Raw genomic sequence first — 18,813 nt, forward strand, 5'->3', positions numbered from 1 at the left:
AAAAGGTGTGAAGGTGTAGTTCTCTACAAAATTGACCACATAGACTACCACACCAATAGGAAACTCTGCCATCCATACTCTAAATTGATGATTCTATCACTTGGCACAATGAGTGTGCCGTATATAGGGGTAGATTAGCTCCCTAAATGTGGTTGTGAAATGACAATGTGGTGCATGTTTGTCTACAAGCTGTAAATTCCTAGACTACCCCACCACTCTGGAGGAGCTGATGTGTCACATACTCATAACGTCACTATTTCACTATCTCTTGGTCACTTGCATCAAGATCTACCATCTGTAGCTGTGCAAGTGAACCACATGATGTGCAATTTCTCTCCACACAAGGCATCATATGGTAATGGGCATCCTCCGCGCATGCACACAAAAGAGAGTGGATGAAATCACAAGGACTGTGATTTCATATGGTAATGGGCATCCTCCGTGTGTGCACACAAAAGAGAGTGGATGAAATCACAAGGAGTGTGAGGCAACTCTTTATGCCCATTAAGAGAACGGAACACATCATCAAAAGTTAGAAATCAACATGGTAGCGACAACGTGTTGCATTGTCATGAGTACCTCACAAACCAAGGCTTACACCCCTCAAATGACCTTTGCCAAATTTTAAGTGCTCGAAATGATGCCACAAACTGAGAATACAACTCTATTTGGGGCATTTCAAAAAAGCAAGCACCGTGCTCAATGAACACTCTACTTGTGACCCTCTTACGCAAAGCTTTCTTGAAAACTGGTGAGGCATGACAATTCTCCTCCTAAAACCTTTCTATCAAGGCTCTAGTGGTTTCATCTAATAGGCGATCAACAACATGTCACGTTGTCATGAGTACCTTACAAACCAAGGCTTACACCCCTCAAATGACCTTTGTCAAATTTTAGGTTCTCGAAATGATGCCACAAACTGAGAATACAACTCTATTTGGGGCATTTCAAGAAAGCAAGCACCGTGCTCAATGAACACTCTGCTTGTGACTCTCTTACGCAAAGCTTTCTTGAAAACTGGTGAGGCACAACAATTTTCCTCCTAAAACCTTTCTATCAAGGCTCTAGTAGTTTCATCTAATAGGTGATCATGCCTAACTACATGACCATTACTCACCCACAAAGCACTAGCCTCATTGGCATCTAAACTTTGCCATCTACTAGAGCCAACTCTAAGTGCGTGTAGTGCTATGGAAAGGATGTGAGAAGTATGTGGCACTCACCTTACCCTTCATTTGGGAGCTACTTATGGTTGTCACAATAGCCCATTGAGCAACCAAAGCGTTCGTAGAGTTCCTCTTCTTGTTAGCTGCATAGAAACAACAAACACTTTGTAGCACCACCATGCCAATTCTCCTCTCAAAGACCTCCAATGTTAGAAAGCACATTGCACCACTTGGCCATGTTGGGCTGATTGATCAAAGCATCAAGCACGCATGCCTATGATGAAGGCGTGAGGTCTTTGAAATAGGAGTGGAAGATTGCATGGGCACGACGATGCATCCCCGACTTTGATAGTTCTTTTTTATCCACACTATGTGCGCCCAAAGGAGGGGGGTTCTTGTGGAAGAGAAGGGGGGTTCTTGTGAAAGGGAAGGGGGTTCTTGAGAAAGAAAAAGGGCTGGTTCATGTGGATTACCTAAACTAAGGGGGATAGTGGTAGAGAAGAGAGCAGAGGGAGAGTGGTAGAGAAGAGGGTGGAGGGAGAGGAAGGGGAGGGGCAAGGCTTGGATCGTTGCTCGTTGATGTGCTCTCCACTCTCTCTTCCTGTCACAAGCTACCCTTTTCTTCTCCTCCTCTTGAGCTTGGTACACAGGGGGAAATCTAGTCCTATCATGTTTTCGACTCCTGCTGCGACTTTGAGAACCCATTCTCAAAGAGCTAAGAGAGAAAAAATTATGAAGACTCAATGATGGAATACTCATGGGATAGTACTAGAGATTTGTGTTTATAAAAGAAAAATAGCTTGTCCACTTCACATCTCATTAAAGTTTCTATCTATATAATATGTGATTGATTGGATAGTTAAGATAAACATAACGATAAAAAGAAAATAGCTTATCCACTTCACGTCTCATTAAAGTTTCTATCTATATAATATGTGATTGATGGGATAATTAAGATAAACACAACGATAAAAAGAAATCTATTATCCACTTAAAAAATCAATTTTATTAATAATAAATATTATAAATCTAAATATTTATCATTACTAAATACACACACACACACACACATATATATACCTATATTTTCTTTCATAATGTGTTTTTTCAAATTCCTACACAAAATATTTTTAGAAAATATTAAATTCAAAAAATTAAAATTTTAAAACAAAATAACATGAAATCTTAAAAAATTACTATTTATCTAATTTTAAAAATATATAAGTTATATATATTTTATTCTTTAAAAATTTATATTTTTATTATCTTTTTGGAAAATACTTAAAATATACTAAATCATTTTTTTTGAAACATTTTTTTAAAATGAGGAGGTGGGAGGGAGGTGGGAGGGAGGTGCTACATGTCTGGCATACCTACCACACATGGCATTTACTTGACATGCGACACTATTATGGTAGCTGATGTGGCTATACTATCCATGTCTACATGGGTTGACATATAGAGGGATGGTGTGGAAAGATGCATAACATAGCATTGCATGATGTGTCATGTCATGTCACCAAGTGAGAGGTGGCATGCAAAGGTGACAAGAAGATATGGCATTTATGATGACTAGGATAATGAGGTGGGAAGTCAACTAGGTTGACTTTCCATTTATGATGACTAGGATAATGAGGTGGGAAGTCAACATGGTCAACTAGGTTGACCATGTTGACATGGAGGGTGGAGCTGACATGGTGCTCATGTCGATTCTCTCTAAGCTGATGTGGACATAAAGTGGTATGTATATATAAGATTTGTGCCCACCCAAAGCTCACACATGACATGATCTCTAGGCTTTGAAGATTACCAAGCCTAGATTTCTAAACCTAACTAGGATTGGTTTTAGGGGAGAGTGGACACATTATGGAAAATTTCACTTGGAAGGATTGAAAATAGACCTTCCCATACTCAAATTAAGTCATTTTTTGTAAATAAATTCATGGTAACAAGTATATTGATCCCTAGAGTTTTTAGATCAAAAGATTCAATATTTGATTTTCTAGAAATAAATTACAATTGATTTAATGGGACTCTAACAGTTGTAACAAATTTTACAAAATACATCTACAAAAACCCAAATGTCAGATTTGTAATTTTACCTTAGATCCACATTCTACTAATCTTCCCCAATCCAATCATCACCAGATCCATATAAATTGAGCATTTTAAATGGTAGATGTAGTGGAAGGACAAAATAGTACCTTTTTTTAAACAATTCTAATACCTTTTATATAATATAGAAAATAGTAAAACACATAAAAAAATTACTCAATAAAGCAAGTTAAGCTCTATGTTATGTGAATTTGTGCAAAAGGGGCTTTACAATTATTGGATATTCGATCGGGTTATAGTTTTAGTTGCCCAACTTTTTATGTGATGTTTCATTAGAAGACCTTGAAGTGAAGCTCCTTGGCTAACTAGAAGAGATTGGCTATTCTTCTTGAAAAATTACCTATTTTCAAGCTAAACCCAAGGGCATCCACTAAACAAAAATAGATAACCTCATCTTGCAACCACCCATGAAAATCTAAAGAAGTCAGCGAGTGGAACTATCTTGAGATCTCTCAATTATGATCTAATTTTCTATATGTATATCAATGCTTCTACATTCATTATTGGATGCATGTTAGCATAGGAAGGGGAGCACAATATGGACTTCTATGTGACCTTTTCTTAGCTATCAACTCAATGACATCAAACACAATTATGAACCACTGAGAGACAGGGGTTAGCCATGATATGAGTTGTAAAGAAGTATAGACATTATTTGTTGGCTTTCAATTTATTTTCTTAATCAACCATCAAGCACTGCTTTACTTTGGTGAATAAGCCTTGCCCCCCATGGCATATCACCACAAATGTTTGCTCATTCTTTTGAAATTTCATTTCACTATCACCATGTGCATTGCGACATCGGATCGCTCTGATCGAAGATCTCCTTAGAAGATCCCTACATCTCCCCACCATCTCATCAAAATTTCATAGCGAAAAAGGAGTCATGGCTGAGGTTCAGCACCTAGTCACCAAAGAAGGTCTCAATTCTACTAGGGCCAAGTTTCAAGACACCAGAGTCCTCAAAGAAGGTCTCAATTCTATTGGGGCCAAGTTTGAAGACATCATAATCCCAAAATTGGTCCTCCTGACTCGTGTGCTCAATTTCCTCGCCCATGATAAGGTTAGGGATTAGGCATCACTCACCATGCTAGCAACTACTTTCATGAAAACTGGCAAATTGGACAGAAGGCTGATGCAAGAATCCTAACACATTGTGCCCACATGCTTATAAAGCTTGGGGGATTCACTTTAAGAATATGTGAAATAGCACGAGAGTTCAACAAAAGGAAATTTTTTACTTCTTTTTTTTGTGATAAATTTACAAAAATATCTTTACATAAGGGTATTATTTAAAGGATTTTAAGCTGTAAGTTTATAAAAAAAAAGGGTTCATTTTATTTTTACCAAATTCATAGATAAGGGATTATATATATATAGGGCTTGAATGCACGCAATGTATACGATTTTTATATAGTGACATCCCCGAGCATCAAAGAACTTCCACCCCTCTGTCTCACCCATCCTTATCCCAACTTATGAGTAGCATCTCTTTAACAAGCCCAAGTTAACTTCCCCTGTTACATTATTGGCCCTCTATGGTCTATTGGGGACGCTCGTCTGACCATTGTGACATGCTTGCAATTAATATCGTGAGTGATGTCATATTAAATACTACATTTAAGTGCTATTGGCATATGCTTTGCGGGTCTATGCTATGTATGCTGTGATTGGGTGATGCCATGTGTACGCATGGTAGTGTTGTTGATATTGGTATTTGATTGCCTCACCTAACATGTTGACTTGTTGAGTATAGGTGATGAGTATGAGGATGCCAAATGAGGCATCGTACTTGTGCGAGGGTCACCGAACGAGGTGTCGCACATGCATGAGTGTGCAAGGGTCACCGAACGAGGTGTTGCACGCGCGAGGATCACCGAATGAGGTGTCGCGCGAGTTTTGTCATGTGCATGGGCGTTTACATCGCCTCAATATTTATGAGTTATACTTCATTATTTTTGGTTGACCGTGTGCCATTTATTTATACTCGAATATTTATGCACCCCGATGTGCACGGGTGTAGTGCGTGTGAACTAGAGGTTCACTATTATTTTTGGTACACACTAGATGTGTGTGAACATCCTCTAGAAGGATTAATTATTTTTGTAAAAGAGCCCTATTTTTGGCTAAAGCTTCATGATTGGCTCAAGGGCTATTTTTTGGGAATACATGATTAAATACTCATGTCGTGCAAGGAGCCAGCACGCATGAGGGGGAGATTTAACCCAATCCTTGTTGATTGATGGTGATGTTTATTTTGCGCACAGTTCTCAAGTCTATGGTTTATCTTCCATGTTTATTTTCATGTCTATGTTTAATATGTTTGAATCTGTTATTTATTTGGACTTGAATATTTATTCGTGATTATTGTGTGCAATTTTGGTACTTTGATTCTCTTTTGTGTGGCAAGTTCCTGACAGTGGCATCAGAGCCAACCACACTCAAAGAGAAGGAAAATGGGCAAAAGCAAAGAGAAAGGAAATTGGGCAAAATCATTACATGAAGGGCAAAGGCTTTGTATAAGGTAGAAAGAAGAAAATCAAAGGTCTCAAGCTTGTATGGTTTGGGCAAGGCAATGATTACATGCATAAACCACTTTGAATCCCTGCAAAACCACACCTAGAAGAAGAAAAGCGATTTTCTACAACTGTGCATCTCTCTGAGATCCAACCGCACAGATGGAATCGGCACAGATCCAAAACCCCTAGCCCTTTTCTCAAAAATTGAAGAGCTCTAGCATCAAAGAAATGTATAATCAATGGCCGACTGCTCTCCTTCTCTCCCATGTTGTTGCGCTACGCCGATTTGTGGAGAGATTACGCTTAATCAAGCTTAAGCAATAACCATTTAAGGTCTTTTCAACTCTTCAAATATCAAAGCTTTCAAATATTTCCAACTTTAAACCCTTCAAAGCTTTCCAAGCTAAACCAAGGGAGCACATGCACATGGAGGCTACGGGCTAATTTCTGAAGGCCTGTAAAAAATTATAGATTTACTGAAAACTAAAATTTTCTTGCCAAGGCTCTCCGCAATGCATTGAGGGGAAAATTTTAATTGTCAAAGCTTTCGAAATTCATTTTGCAATTTTGGACAAATCAAAGGCTTCAACAAATTCTCCGTGTGGTCGAGCAAGTGTGTGTGGTTTCTGATATCTCTTGACGGTATTGTCCGGGAGAATACGAGTATCATCGATGCACTTGAATCTCGAATCGACTCAACTCTTTGCAAATTTTGGGTTCAACGATAAGTATTATCATCATTTATCATCTTTGTTGAATTATTTCTATCATTAATTAATCAATTTCTCTATCTCTCAACTTCATTACCTCTATTACAATGAATCCGCAACCCCTAACTGTGAAGGAAGAGTTGCTAGCTCTTCAAGCTCAGATTTTAGAGGAGAGGGGAAAGAGGGAGAAGTTGGAGAGAAAGTTGAGAAAGAGGAGTAGAGGGGCGGAGTTTGATTCAGGTGATGAAATCTAGCGTACGGTGGAGGCTACCCTTAGAGCCCAAGATTCTAGAAAGGAGAAGAAGATTAGTCGGAAGGCCTTTTCCTTCCAAAACTATGATGGGAAGAAGGATGCCAAGTTAGTTCTCTCTTGGCTCAGTTAGTTAGATGACTACTTTTTGGGGGAAGACTTCTCTGGAAAAGATAAAGTTAAATGTGCTGCTAAATCATCTTATAGAAGGAGTTGCATTGTGGTGGAATGCTACCAAGACAGGCCATCATAAGCCTCGTACTTGGAAAGAATTTCAGAAGGTAATTAAGAAAAACTTTTTGCCACCACAATACAAGGCAAGGAGTAGACAACAGTGGGATGGCTTACGTCAGTTGGAGGAAGAGGCTGTTCAAATGTATGTATACAAGTTTTGGCAGGTTCTCCTACAACTTAAAGCCATTGAGAAAGTTGATGAGAAGGACCAGAAGAGGAAGTTTATAGCGGGATTGAAACCTCACATTAGGGCCAAAGTGAACATGTTCCATCCGCATTCTCTCAGTTCAACAATCTCTTTAGCCATTAATTGTGAGAAGAAGAATAATGCTTCGAACGAGAATCGTGTTACCCAGGAGCTTCGTCCCTTTAAATCTCAAAAACAAGTTTCTTTATCTAAATCTTTTGACATGACTCAAGGATGGCGTCGCAAATTTGGTCGGTTCAAGAACAAAGAAAGCAACAAATCGAAAAGTAAGAAGACCGATAATCTTTCGAAGACAAACAAAGAGGAGCCCAAGCGTCGAATTCGATGTTTCAAATGCAACAAGGAAGGCCATGTGGCATTTGAGTGCCTAGAGAAGAAGAAGAATACACCGAAAGCTAGTGTCAGCATGATCGAAGAGGAGGAGGATGAGGACTATCTACTCGAGCAAGAGGTAACTCCGAAGATGAAGATCTGTTTGATCCAAGTGGTAAGCCGAAATCTTCATGGGTTAAGTCTAAATCTTCACGACCTAAGTCCACACCACATATGTTGTCAAGTCTGCTTTTCAAAATAAAAAATATAACTGCACCAAAGAAGTAAGGAATTTAACAATATCACTTTCACCTTACGAGAAAAAACGAACTTTTTTGGTTGCACCACTGCAAGGTGTAGATGTAATACTTGGCATGCCATGGTGACACCAGTATAATCCATATATTGATTATGACACACATTCATTGTATTTCATGTTCAATGATCAGCATTTGTGTCTTAGGGGAATGATGGAAGACAGGAGTGCATCTTTCCTTAGCCATACCCAGGCTAAGAGAGTACTAAGGAAGAGGGAGAAGACATTTCTCGTCTTTGTGAATGAGATTACTGCTCATGAACCACCTCCCCAAGGACACCTCGCATGATTCAATGATCAGCATTTGTGTCTTAGGGGAATGATGGAAGACAGGAGTGCACCTTTCCTTAGCCATACCCAGGCTAAGAGAGCACTAAGGAAGAGGGAGAAGACATTTCTCGTCTTTGTGAATGAGATTACTGCTCATGAACCACCTCCTCAAGGACACCTCGCATGATTCCTTCCTTTCTCAGTTTTTTGATTGTTTTCTTGATGACCTACCCCCTGGCTTGCCTAGCTCTAGTCCTGAGGACCATAAGATTGACATTATCCCTGGTAGTATACCTCCCTGCAAGGCACCTTATAGAGTAAATCAGATTGAGCAGAAAGAAATTCAGAGACAGATAGAAGACCTTTTAGAGAGGAAACTGATCAGGCCTAGTAGTTCACCCTATGGAGCTCCAGTTCTTCTAGTCAAAAAGAAGAATGGAACCTACCGTCTATGCATTGACTATAGAGCCTTGAATAAAATCACAATAAAAAACAGATATCCTATTCCTTGAGTGGACGATCTTCTAGATAGATTGCGACGAGGAGTAAAGGTATTCAGTAAAATAGACGTGAAATCCGGATACCACCAAGTGAGGATGGTAGAGGAAGATATATACAAGACTTATTTTGGGACACAGACGGGTCATTATGAGTTCTTAGTGATGCCCTTTGGACTCACTAATGCTCTGGCTACTTTTAGCCGCATGATGAACTGCATCTTCCTCAAATATCAGAACTTTGTGGTAGTTTTCTTCGATGATATTCTTGTATTTAGTGATAGTATTGCTGAGCATGAGAAACATTTGGAGATAGTGTTTAATCTCTTACAAGAGAATGAATTGTATCTCAATCCTAAGAAGAGCTCTTTCTTTCAGACATAGATTGAATACCTTGGTCACATTGTTTCTGCTGATGGTATTCGTGGAGACTATAGTGACTTGGCTTGAGACCCAAAGATATTCATGAACTCCAATCATTTCTTGGTTTGTGCAGTTACTATAAACGTTTTGTAAAGAATTTTGCTTACATTTCTCATTATTTGACTTTTCTTTTAAAGAAAACAAACAAGTATGTGTGGACTGATAAACAGGAAAAATCTTTTAATGCTTTAAAAGAATCCCTCACTAAAGCACCAGTTCTGCAATTACTAGACTTTGGTAGACCTTTCTTTATTGTTGTGAATGACTGATGCTAGTGGTACAGGCATAGGGGCAGTATTAATGTAAGATGGTCACCCCATAGCATTTGAGAGTAGGAAACTTAGACCCCCGAGTGCAAGTACAACACTTATGACAAAGAATTGACTGCTGTAGTCCATGCCCTAAAGATTTGGAAACACTATTTGATGGGATCAGAATTCATCATTAAAACAGACCAACAGAGTATCAGGCACCTACTCATCACCAAGCCTTTGATATTTGACAGACACATCAAATGGGCTGCTTTGATTCAGAGTTTCCAGCCTACTATTCTTTATCAACTTGGAAAAGAGAATGTAGTCGCTGATGTCGTTAGTCGACGGCCTAGTGTTCATCACATGACGGCGATAGATAGCTGGACTTTCGATGCTATGAAAGACTCTTATGACCAAGACTCAGACTTTTCAGACACTTGGACCAAAATGAGAGATAATGGGTGGACTCCCCACTCAGATTACTCTTATCATGATGGATATCTCTTCTTTCAGAGGAGATTATGCATCACGAGACCTTTTAAACAGTTTGTTATGGAGGAGTTGCACCAACCCCCATATGCAGGGCATAGAGGAGTATCATCTACTTTACAGACCATTGCTTGCCTGAGACTTTTATTGGCCATCTATGAAGAAAGATATAGCCAAGTTTGTTGCCGAATGCATTACTTGCTAGAAGATTAAAAGCTATAAGGGAAAAACTCAAGGATTACTTATGCCACTCCCAGTTCCCAACATGAACCATGGGAGTAGATTTCAATGGACTTTATAACTGGTTTTCCGCTTATTGCTAATCAAAATGACATGATTTGGATAGTAGTTGATAGATTTAGCAAACAAGCTCATTTCATTGCATGTAAAAAGAAACTGACTACTCATCAAGCTGCTCATTTATTTTTAAAGCATATATTTGTGCATCATGGTTTGCCTAAAGTCATTGTGTCAGATAGAGATTCTAAATTTTGTAGCGATTTTTGGAGAACATTGTTTGATAATTTAGGCACAAAATTAGATTTCTTTATTGCTTTTCACCCTGAATCCAATGGCCAGACTCAAGTGACTAATAGCCATATCCTAGACCTTCTTAGAACCTATGTTTCATCACAGCCTAGGCAATGGGATAAATATTTACATATTCTCCAATTTGCCTACAATAACACTCCTCACTCTGCCACTAAGAAAGAACCGTTTGAGATAGTGTATGGAAAGACCCTTCCCACTCTGATGACTTGTCTTTCCCCACACTATAGAAGCTGCTTATGAATTTACTAGAGACTTTAGCTCTATTCATGACCAAGTTAAAGAGGCTATTAGAAAGGCTCAGGAAAAGTATGTAAAGCAGGCCAATAAGAAAAGGAAAAGTATGTAAAGCAGGCCAATAAGAAAAGGAAACCCATGTTTTTTGAAAAAGGAGACCATGTACTTTTCAGGATATAAAAGAGGAGACTTAAGAGTGTAGAAAAGAATCCTGTTGTCAAACTAGCACCTAGATTCTACGGTCCTTTCAAGATAGTAGACAAAATCAATGACCTGGCTTATAGACTAGATCTTCCATCCCATTGGAGGATTCATAACTCTTTTCATATTAGTCTATTGAGACCCTTTAAAGGACCAATCCCTACTCATCTTGCTAATGAAGAACCTCCAGAGCTAATGATGATGAAGAGCAATTAATACCTGATGAAATTATTAACCATGAGCAGACTACTACAAGAACTGGCAATGTTTATAACAAATATCTTTTGACCTTCAAGAACCATCCAAGAGAAGATGCTTGTTGGATGCCCGAGCGGTTTTTCCACACATGCCTTGACTTAATCCACTCCTATCAAACACTCAACTGAGGTCAGTTGCTAACCCGAGCAAGAGGGATGTTACATTATTGGCCCTCTATGGTCTATTGGGGATGCGTGTCCGACCATTGTGCCATGCTTGCAATTAGTATTGTGAGTGATGTCATATTAAATACTACATTGTAAGTGCTATTGGTATATGCTATGTATGCTGTGATTGGGTGATGCCATGTGTACGCATGCTAGTGTTGTTGATATTGGTATTTGATTGCCTCACCTAACATGTTGACTTGTTGAGTATAGGTTATGAGTACAAGGATGCCGAATGAGGCGTCGTACTTGTGCGAGGGTCACCGAACGAGGTGTCGCACAGGCATGAGTGTGAAAGGGTCACCGAACGAGGTGTTGCACGCACGAGGATCACCGAACGAGGTGTTGCGCGAGTTTTGTCATGTGTATGGGCGTTTACATCGCCTCGACATTTATGAGTTATACTTCATTATTTTTGGTTGGCCGTGTGCCATTTATTTATACTCGAATATTTATGCACCCCGATGTGCACGTGTAGTGCGTGTGAACTAGAGCTTCACTATTATTTTTGGTACACACTAGATGTGTCTGAATATCCTCTAGAAGGATTGATTATTTTTGTAAAAGAGCCCTATTTTTGGCTAAAGCTTCACGATTGGCTCAAGGGATATTTTTGGGAATACATGATTAAATACTCATGTCGTGCAAGGAGCCAGCAAGCATGAGGGGGAGTTTTAACCCAATCCTTGTTGATTGATGGTGATGTTTTTTTTGCGCACAGTTTTCAAGTCTATGGTTTATCTTCCATGTTTATTTCCATGTCTATGTTTAATATGTTTGAATCTATTATTTGTTTATTTCCATGTCTATGTTTAATATGTTTGAATCTATTATTTGTTTGGAGTTGAATATTTATTCGTGATTATTGTGTGCAATTTTGGTACTTTGATTCTCTTTTGTGTGGCAAGTACCTGACATCCCCTGAAGAGACAAAAGTTGGAGACATCTTAAAAGCCCTCAGTTGCCTCACCCAGGCCACCCATGGAGGATCCTTGAACTTCCCATGACCCTCTTGCCACACAAAGAGTAACCATAACAACTGCCTTCAGAAAACCACAAGCCCCATTCCCCAATCCACTTAAGAAGAAGATCCCTTTGGCACCACAAGTGATATATTTGAGCCACATGACTTCTTTGCACAACCAAATTAGGGAGAGGTGCTAGGAGCCCAAGCCAAAGATGCCCAACAAGAATGGCATGTGACTTATGGGCAACCTTCCACAAATCCATCACCCATTCCCATATCATCCCAACCTCTACAACATCTGCTTCGGTCAGCCTCTCACCATCCCATGCCCACCTTCATAAATGTTTCAAGGACGCCGTAGATTAGTCTCTCACAGACCACCTTATCCCAAAGGACCAGGCCCATAACGACCTCCTACCTCCCCTAAGCACTATAGAAATCTACACTCACTAGTGGGTCAAGTTTATTGACATGTAGCTTTGAGACATCCAAGAGGCACACATCCTCCAGCAATAACATGAACTCAAGTGTTGGGATGAGAGCGCTCGAAGCTTACCCACTCCCAAAAACTGCTCATGCCACCAATGAGAAGAGTGCCAAGTTAGGAGCCAAGCTTAAGAAAGCAAAAAGAGAAGTCAATAGGCTTTAGAGCGAGCTCATTTGTTGTCGGGGCCACCCATAGAGGAGCTAGCCAAGACTCACAAGCAAGACATGGATGCCCTTCGGTTACAATACCAAGAACTGGAAGCAGCCAAGATTCACAGCAAGACATGGATGCCCTTCGATTACAGTACCAAGAATTGGAAGCAGCCAAGATTGCAACAGTCCATGCACATGAAGTCCAAACGGACTAACTCCTAGATGAGGTCAAGAAAGCTAAAGCCGAAGAAGCCTAAAGGGATCAACTCCTAGATGCGGTCAAGCAAGCTAAAGCCAAAGAAGCCCAATCCATCTAAGCGATTGAAAAGGAGTGTGACGAGGTCACATCAACAGAAGAGGCAGCAAAAGCCCTCACAAAGTTCCAAGAGACCATCTTAGCCTGCATTAACATCACGCGGTAATCGCCACCCTCTTATATTCAACCAACCCATCGAACTTGTTTGCATGGCCAATTTGGAGAATGAGATGCACATTCTTTGTTGAGGACACTCAAACCTTCCAAAAGGAGTTCTTCATTGCTACCTAGTTACAAACTATTTAGACATTTTTGCATTGGCAACAACTTACTTGAATTTTTATTTTGTCTTTAGTGGGATCACAAGGAATTAGCATGTTCATGATAGATTGTAGAAAGGTTCCTTTTTATGCAACCTTGTAACTTTATTTTGTTTTACTATGGAGGTCTAGTTTGGAACGTGAAGTGTGGTACGCTTAGAGAGTCTTCACAACATGACTTTGCACACAAGGCCTCCCAAAACATGTCTGTCCACATACCAACTTAAATGTATGTACACTAGATAAAGCTTTAAAAACACAATTTAATAGTGGGCTAGTGGCTAAAGCACTCTTCTATTGGTTCGATTCATGTTGGGACCATCATGGGAAAAAGATATTAGGGAGAGGAAGCTAATCATGCCAAAGACGTCTATTTCTTTTTAGTAGTTTTTTGCCATGCGAGCAAGCAAACATGTATCTTGGGGTTGGACATGTACGTTTGGACTTGAAATGGATTGAAGAAAGTGGTTCATAATTATTTCAAGGTGTAATAGTGCTTTGGAAGTTGGAGGTGAGTAAAAGCAACTAGTACTCCACCCGCGCGTTGTTGTGGTATGTAAAAGACATTAAGAAGCGAAATGCAGGAATGGAAGCCGGAATACAAAGGGTCGATCGAATACAAAGGATCAATCGGAATACAAAGGGTCAATCGAAGGGATTTTTTCCTCTCGTTTTTTAGAAATCGAGGATTTCTTTTTTCTCTTGCGGTGGTTGTCCATGTAATAGATGTTGGAACGTAGGGTGGTTACACACTTGGGCGGAGGAGATGCCTTTTAGTGTGTGAAGCCCAATAATATTGCGACCTGCAAGTGCCGGTTTCTAGCCGGTGGCCAACCATTAGCAAGAAGGCGTACGGCAGCCACCCTCCACCTGCATCGGCTCACGCAAGAGTGCAACCTTAGCAATATCATTTTCTTTTTCAAAACCACAGTGCTTATTTTCCGTTTCACCCCAGTATCATATTCTTGATCGCGCAATATCCCAAGCACGACCGGTTCACCGGTACGTCTTGCATGCTCTCATCCTCTCACTATATATTACAACGTTATGTTCATCGCTAACCCTTTTATTATTGCTTAGTTTTTGCCAAATTTATTCACTTTGTTTTCATAAACCCTCACTTTGCTGGAGCGTTTCACGAAGCTTTTGCTTCTGCAACTGCAGCATTTTGCATGCACAGCTTGCTGAAAAGAAAAGGCAATTTTTTTTTTCTGTTTCTTTCAGCCTTTGATATTAGGGGTTTGTAAAATATAAAGCTGAATTGACTGTATTTTATTTAGACATGAGTTTGCTATCCTAGCTGATATAGCTATGGTTAATTAATGTGATAGAGAAGCCAGTTTAACATAACATATAGGGATATACAAGTCCACCACTTTTTGAAAGTGGTAAGTAGGATAAGGAGGATTTTTGCTCTTTGTAAGTGTTAATGTCTTGTGTGTGATGATTATGGAATGCATCAAGGATCTTTGCCTTGTTGACATACAACTTCATGTTTTTGGGCAATGAGGAGTGATACATACTAAGCTTCATACTGGTTTGATCCAAGGGCTGCGATTCAACTGCTGCCGATTCACTCTCTTGACAGGCCCTAAGGTTGGCTTCGCTCCAGCCTTGTGTTGGCAAACTGCCATGCCATTCAGTTCTCTTCTTGGCTCATTGGATCTTAACTTGACCCTTGAGATATCATGCGTGCTTTTATGATAACGCACATCCGAGGCACATGAGAACAGACTCCTGTGCAGAAAAGGAAGACTTGTTGCCATGTTTTCCACCAGTAACCATGGCTTTGTCATTATCCCAATGGTAGTATTTCTAGTTTTCAATGAACCTTGTTGCGATGTTTTCCACCAGTAACCATGGCTTTGTCATTACCCCAATGGTAGTAGTTCTAGTTATCAATGACCCGGCTTAATGCTTATTTAGGTGAAGAAGGCAAAATAGCTTTTCTGCCGTGTGTTTTTGTTTGAGTATATGACCTAGGATGGCTTGCCATGGGTAGGGATTCTTCAGATTACCTGCTAGTAGGCTAGTTATCGTGAAATGGCACACCCATGCAATGCTAGTGGAATAAAGTGTCAATGGATGCTGATATGTGATAGCTTGGGGTTGTACTACCTCAGAAGGATTTGGTGTCATGGAGTACGCTATGACATATTACCCTCGATAACAAGGGCAGGCAACTTGACTCTTCTTAACCCTAGCTTGGAGATGAGTCTAGAAGTCACATATCTATGGTTGGAACTGCCGGTGTAAATCCATGTTTATGGTTTCAAGAGTTTCTTCTAAGTTTCTATTAGTCACCTCTAGCTTTAGGAGACATTATTTTGACAGGCTGATCAAAGATTTGAGTCAGAAGACAGTGACAAGGGATCGTAAACGAAGGTAGGTAAACATCATGACAACCAACAATTCTGCCATCCACATAGCCAAATAAAAGTTCCCAATGAGTTAGCTGCCATTTTCCAAATGTATGTGTATTCGCATCAAAGCAAAGAGCTGCATTCATAAGTGTCCACGGTTGTTGCTGCGCAGCAAAAGTTGGAAGCAGAGTGGCTTTGCGTGCCAAAACATGATAATGGATACTTAGAATATTATGCCCTCCATGCATTTTTGGCAAGCATATAAACTCATACTTCAGGAGTCGCAAGGCTGCCTTATATCGAGAATTTTGCCAAAAGAGTTCAATGCTTTTTGTCATAAAACAAGAGATTTGGTTTTTAGACCAGGCCAGAAGAGGGAGGAAAAATTGAATGTATGCCATCAAAATCGAGAATTATCTACTTGGCCACTCTGACATGAAGTGGCCAAGTAGGGAATTTCCAATATTCCAATTTAATCATAAGTTTTTGCAACACCCAATCTATAGCATCACGAAGTGAAAGATTCCATCCCATCGGATATCCCAAATGTCTAACATATTGTGTAGGTGATGATTTTCCCAGGCCATAGAATGCTGTGCCATTGAACTTCATTGAGGGGCAACAATTTGATAAAAAGACTTGTTGCCAATCCAAACATATGCAAAGTGTTCATGAGATATTGATGATCTGATTGCATATTCTGAGGAGAAAAGAAAGAATCATCAGCATATGCCTGAGCAACCAAATGCCGACCATGAGGGACACGAAGCCCATGTAATCTTCCAGTCTCAGTAAGCTTATCCATATATGTCAAGAAGGGATGTGTAACTATTTGGTCCTCCTAGCTCTATTTCACATAATGAAATCCATGTCTGGACACCAGACAAGTGGAAGAAGACATGGGGACACGGTCCATAAGGATTGATTAAGAAAAAGCACCATTCTTGGTTAAAAAGCAAGAAAAAGCAAAAAGTCAAACAAGGTTGACCATTCTTGGTTAAAAAGCAAGAAAAAGCAAAAAGTCAAACAGGGTTGACCATGAGCCAAGGGCACCATTGGAAAGAGGAGACTAAGCTGGACCAAAAAGCTAAAAGCCGTTTTCTCAAAAAGCAGCTCTAGGGCCAAAAAGCAAGGCCCTGAAGTTGTAAAAGCACAAATCAAGAACTTTGGCTATTATTAATAATATTTAATAAAAAGACAAAAGCAAAGCAAAAGCATTACTTTTTGACAAAAAGAAAGGCAACCCCAAGTATAAAAGAAGCATGAGCCACTCTTGAGCATCAAGTGGAAGAAGATCCTCTCTATCGCATTGCCATCTTCGTTCAAGCGTGGAGATTATCTTCTTCATCATCATCTATGAACCAAATCATGGAGTTTTTCATCGCTACCTTGATTTCAGAGCGCCTCGAGCAACTCCAGTGCCACGTTACCATCATTCCATGCGACTGTACGGATCCATACAACTGTACGGACAGAAAATTTCAGAAATCCTAAAAATTCCAAAAACCCTAAAAATGCTTAAAAAATCATAAAAACTATTTTTTTGGAGGTTTTTATTGCCCGAAAACCATTAAAATAGGTTTTATATCAGTTTTCTTGCTAGAAAGAGCTTCTCTAGGGTTTTCATCATCGACAAGGCTATAGGAATTGTGGAGATTATTCATGGAATGAGCGAGTGGATCTAGAGCTTGGACATGGAACTTGGGCATAGAGCTTGGACATAGAACATGAAGCTTGGACATGGAAGCTTGAACATGAGCATAGACATGAAGAAGTTGGACATAGAGCTTGGGCATGAAGCTTGGACACGAACATGGAACACAGAGCTTAGACATGGAGCTTGGATTTTGGACTGGGATTTGGACTTGGATTTGGATTCATTGGATTTGGATATTGAATCTAGTACTAGCCCGGTGAGAGATACTTATGGGTCATCCCCGTGGTGTGCTCGACATCAACATCAACTTGGATATCCTACATCGGCAGATTTGTTTGTTTTGTATTCATTGATTGTATTGATCCTGGCCAGCATGCCTGTGGATTGTTCCTGAATAAATTCTTGAAAGGGGGAGGGGCTTGTTCCCCACTCAATGTGGTGTACTGTGCAAGATCCCCATTCCCTTTTCTCTCTCCTCTCTCTTTATATTTTTATCTCTTGGACACGTGGTTGAGTCTGTCACACTGCACGCCCTGTTGGGCTTACAGTGGTATCAGAGTACGATTTCTCTGGAAGAAACTTTCTTGGGGTGAGAGCCATGTCGAGAGCAGAGAGAGACCATGGGCCTTATGAAGGGAACAACCATGAGGTTGTTATAGAAATTCTTGATGGGAACCGCGGCCATGACATCAGAAGAGTACCATGACTTTCAGTAGTTGAGACGACCTCTCAGAGACGAAGAATTTATTTCTTGGAGAACCAAAAGAGAACAGGAGCAAAGAAGGGTTTAAATGTTTGCATATTTCATCAAGGATTGAGCCATTGTAGCTGAAGGAGTTGAAGTTGCTAAAGCCTATTTTCGAGTCACTATTGCAGAAGGATCTAGAGCTACCCGCTCTATTTATCATGGAGGAGACAAGGAAGCTACTCCTAGGCCTACTCTTTTAGATGCAGTTTCTTCAGGACAAGTAAGGGAAAGGAAGGCAAAGAAGCGACACAGATCGGAAGATCATCGGATTGACATCATGCTAGGAAGTTCGACAAATAGTTTGCAGTGGTGCTTAGCCCATTGCATGTTTTGACAAATAAAGCCATGGGATCTTGTGGACCTTAGCCCATTGCATGTTTTGACAAATAAAGCCATGGGATCTTGTGGACCAAAGCTGAAACATAATCCTTTTGAAGCATTGAGACTTTATGCTAGCAAAGGACCAGTGTTGGATATTCTAGACCTTTTTTTGGTGGTTAAACATGATGAGATTGCATTGGAGCAGTCCTTAACCAAGAAGGCCATGCTATGGCCTATGAATGTCAAAGACAACAAGGAAGCAGATGCATTATCTCGGAGAGCCTTGAGCCATGAGGTTTCTATGGGTTACCATATGGACTTCACTTTGATGAAGGATCCTTATTGGTCAAAAAGCAAGAAAAAGCAA

The 18,813-nt window shown here is 40.0% G+C and overlaps 1 protein-coding gene across 5 annotated transcripts in view; it reads left to right on the forward strand.

The window, feature by feature from the left end:
- The first annotated feature begins 14,132 nt into the window (after nt 1–14,132).
- The window catches only part of LOC147621487 (GDSL esterase/lipase 7-like), a 75,760-nt gene continuing 71,079 nt past the window's right edge, over nt 14,133–18,813 (forward strand). Inside the window, exons 1-2 of one of the 5 annotated variants that reach the window (XM_086824239.1) lie at nt 14,137–14,359; nt 14,438–14,554. In XM_086824239.1, the coding sequence (XP_086680365.1) occupies nt 14,530–14,554 (25 nt within the window). In that variant the 5' untranslated portion in view covers nt 14,137–14,359; nt 14,438–14,529. Of the gene's footprint in view, nt 14,555–18,813 lie in introns of all 5 variants that reach the window. The other 4 variants (XM_086824240.1, XM_086824242.1, XM_086824238.1 and 1 more) reach the window with 4 other exon arrangements.

Source organism: Cibotium barometz, chromosome 30 (assembly GCF_041138505.1).
Source record: "Cibotium barometz isolate CiBa-2024 chromosome 30, ASM4113850v1, whole genome shotgun sequence".
In the NCBI taxonomy this organism is placed as follows: Eukaryota; Viridiplantae; Streptophyta; class Polypodiopsida; order Cyatheales; family Cibotiaceae; genus Cibotium; species Cibotium barometz.